At 25.2% G+C, this 4,037-nt stretch overlaps 1 protein-coding gene across 1 annotated transcript; it reads left to right on the top strand.

The window, feature by feature from the left end:
• The first annotated feature begins 207 nt into the window (after positions 1-207).
• Positions 208-3,762, top strand: LOC145845652 (uncharacterized). Its single transcript, XM_082952772.1, has 3 exons — positions 208-216; positions 2,383-2,650; positions 3,578-3,762. The coding sequence occupies exons 1-3, from the start codon at positions 208-210 to the stop codon at positions 3,760-3,762; spliced, it is 462 nt and encodes a 153-aa protein (XP_082808898.1).
• Positions 3,763-4,037: the final 275 nt, after the last annotated feature.

Consider the following 4,037-nt stretch of genomic DNA (forward strand, 5'->3'; position numbering starts at 1 on the left):
AAAGACAATTTTCCATAAAGGGTCAACTTTGCAGGAAGACAAATTTGCACAAAGGGTCAATTTGCACGAAGATACTTTTGCACCGAGACAAATTTGCACGAAGGGATACAATTGCACTAAGACAATTTTACTTTGAAAGTCAATTTTGAACGAGAGTTAAAAAAAGCTTAAAGATAGTTTGATAAAAAACAAAAAAAAATACTGACGATGGTAAGGGTAAGAGGTAAAAGTGATAGTAAAAATAATAATTACTTAATAAATATTGTTCAAAAAAAAACAAGAAAATGAATAAATAAACATAAATTAATTAAAAAGAAAAAAAAGCTACCGACCGAGGGTAAGAGTTAGGGGTAAAAGTAAAAAAAGTTATAAAAAATTTAATTAGAAAAAATAAAACAAGTTACCGACCGAGGGTAAGGATTAGGGGTAACAGTAATAGTAAAATATATAAATAAAGTAAATTAATAAAAACAATTACACAAAGATTTAGTTGTTGATGATCTTAAATATTTTTTTATTTAAGCTGTAAAGTATTTTTAAAACTTATTACAAAGTTAACATTGTCATTACATTCAGAGTTTTTTTTTTGCACTTCATTTTAAGTCGAGAAATAAACCTTACAACAGTAATTAAAACATGTCGGGTATTAAATAAAATTAAGTAAAGTTTATAAAGAAGACTAACTAGAAGAAATTTTATTACCTTCTGAACTGTTATATAAATAAACAAGTCTGTTTAACTTTCATTGACTTTTTGCTCTAGGTATAAAATAAACTTAGTTAAGTACAATTACAACTATTATCATTATTGTAAACTTAACTATAATAAAAATAATTAATTAGAGCTACTTGTATAAACTTATTTTTTAAAAAGTGACAAAACTTTTTAGTTTAAAAATATTCTTTCTTTATGTTATCTAAGATGATGCAAGTTAAACACTTAAAAACAGTTTTTATATCCTAATAAAGTGGTCGCTCACACCACGTGATGAGTATTATTAAGAGTTTTAGAAATTTTATATGCTGATGTAATTTTAAACTGTATAGTTATTGCCAACAGTTCATTTTTAGTAACAGTTGCTAACAGCTGTTATTAATAAGGGTCAGATAGATTATTTCTTACATGTGTTTTCTTAATAAACATTTTATAACTGTATTCGCTCAAGTTTTCGTACAAGTAGATAAAAACAAAGTTTAATTTCTGCCTTTAATGTCAGTCAATAACACTTAAATCTTAAACTAAATCTTGTAAGATACCTGTTGTAACCTTATGCATTTTACTTCAATGTTTTCTCGTAAATCTCCTATGTGTAATTTATTGATAAATAAAAACTGAATTAATCTCAAACTCTACACGTCACAATCACCTGTTGGAGCGGGGATTTTTTATGAACGTTCCCACTTATTTTGCATCTAAGAAAAAGCAACAACTTTAATTGACGTCTAAATTACTTCAGTTTATTTTTACATATTTATCTTTTTCGTACAGAAATAAGTTTCAGATTACTAAAAAAAACACTTATATTCTTGTCACAAATAATATTATTACTTCAATATAGTAGTTTTTTTTAATAGTAGTTTTTCTTTACTTAAAGCCTATTTTCTGCAAATGAAGCTAGTTATTAAATATAACTAGTAGATAGTTTTAAAAAGGTTAAAACTAACAAACTAAGAAATTTTTACTAACTACCCTCAGTGTTATTCATGAGATAAAGTTTTATTTGTATTTATAAACAAATTTTAATGATTAACCGAAAACAAATAATAATGAAGTACCACACAAGTTAGAAAAAATACAACGCTAAACCAAACATTTGTGCAAAAGCAGGAAGTAAAATTAAAATAAGTTTTTAAATTATTTAAAACAGACTTTACTTTAACAACTATATTTTATGTTGTTCTAAAGTAATTCATACTAGATTTTTAATTAAAGTTAAAACATTTTATCAAGAAGTATACATGTGTAGTTAGTTTAATATTTTAATGTTTATATTAACTAGGTTTTAGCTATCTTGTTTTTTTTATTACACATGATTGTGTATAAAATTGATTATTTAATTTCTTCTATTGTAAATAACTTTTTTGAGTAATACTTTTTGAAAGCAATATAAGTTTTAAAGTATAAAACTGTCTTTCGCAAAGGCTTCTAATTAAAGCTTATTTTAAGCAAGCAAACTTAACAGCTAAAAATAATAGATTATTTTCAAACTTTTAGCTTTTGAAAGTATCACTTGATATAATACTATACTGACGTAAAATAAATAAACATTGCATTTAAAAAAAATAAAGTACATTTATTTTTTAAAGAGGTCTAAAGTACATAATAAATATTGAAGTTCTGAGTATAGTTTATTTTTTAATTTAAAAGTAATATTTTCTTTAGAAAAATGATAAAACTTCTACTGTCTGTTTTCTTCTGCGTTCTTGCATCGACTCTCGCGGGTCAAAGCTGCCAGTTTTCCTGCAACGAGCAACACTCCTCCGATCCCCAAACCCCCTCAACCTCACTCATGAGAGGAAAGAGAGGGGTGAAGGGGGAGAAGGGGGAGAAGTGGGAGGGATTGGTGCAAGGAAGTTGGAGGAAATAGACCAATTGGAGAAGGTTGTTGCGGAACAAGGTGAAATTATTAGTCTGCTCATTTCGCTTACAAGTCAGTTTTTATAAAATTCAGAGTCAGCTTACAAGTCAGTTTAATTTTTAAAAAAGTATTCTAAGGTTTTAATTTTTTAAAAACAACCAAGACAAATTTATTAAAATGTAAATTGTTCATATCAATCCGATTATAGTTATGATAAAGTGGTAAAACTTAGTAGTATTCATAACAGTGTGCTTTACAATAATTATCAACTAAATTTCAAAAGTTTAGAAGATTGTAATGAATATTAAGCCTAACTATTTTCTTTTATTCATATGTATTTTAATACATTTTTTACCAATTTTTAGAACATATATAATTTTTTTATATTTAAATTTTTATATTTGCATTGTTTAGAAACTATGAAAAAAAATACTTATACCGATTATAAATTAATTAAGTCTTACATTAATTGATAGCACATCAGTTTATTATTCTTTAAATGTTAAAACTTTTTTTTAAATAAATTGTAAACTAACAGCTTAAATATAAAAGAGTTTTTGATCTGTTTTAAAACAATGTTGCATCAAAAAACCTTAAAAAAAGTAACTGAAAATCAAGAAAAGTAAGTTTATAACATTTACTAACTTGTTTTTGCATGGTTTACGTAGTTAACTTGTTTTTAAACTAACAAATACTTTAGTTAAAAATTAATATAAGTTCTTTTATGTTATAAATATAAGGCTGTTGTAAGCTAGAGCTTTTTATTAACCTTCAGTTTTCATCCACTTGAAGTTTTTCTAATTTTGTGAGTCTGAAAATTTTAAAAGTTAGTTTTAAGCATATTTTTTTAGCATTTTCTATAACTTAAATTAACGTTGCAAAATAAAATAGAATTAAAAAGTATGATGTTTTAACAAAGGTATTGAATTCAAACATAATAAAAACCAAGGTACTATAGACTAAAACTCTATATTTATAGCAACAAAATTACTAACACAGTATGTGACTTGCCTGCAATTGATCATATTAAAACGAATTCGAGTGTCTTATTACGTCATAATCAAGTTGTACAGTTGAGCTGCGATAAACCTAACAAAGGAGAAGGTGAATCAGTGCGAACTTGTCTGATGGGAAATTTAAAACCTTCTTTCCAAGAAAGTCCTTTTGAGTGTTTTTCTTCTTAGTTTTATTGTAATTCATTATGGTTTTTATCAAAAGTTGCCTGAAAATTGATAAAATGTTTAATAAATTTTTGAACAAACTTTAAGTTCTTAAGTGTTTGTCCTGGAGTAAGTTTTCAAAAAACTTGTTTCAGGTAGTAAAGTTTACAAAAAAAGGTTGATACTGATTATATATTTTATTTTTCAATATTAACAACTTTAATTAATTTTTTTGTGAAGTTTCAAAAAGATTTTCAATAACTCTCATAATTAAAGTTATGAGTTCATCATAGTTAAGG

The sequence above is a fragment of the Thalia democratica genome, unplaced genomic scaffold (genome assembly GCF_965202585.1).
Source record: "Thalia democratica unplaced genomic scaffold, ktThaDemo2.hap1.1 HAP1_SCAFFOLD_110, whole genome shotgun sequence".
NCBI classification, from domain to species: Eukaryota; Metazoa; Chordata; class Thaliacea; order Salpida; family Salpidae; genus Thalia; species Thalia democratica.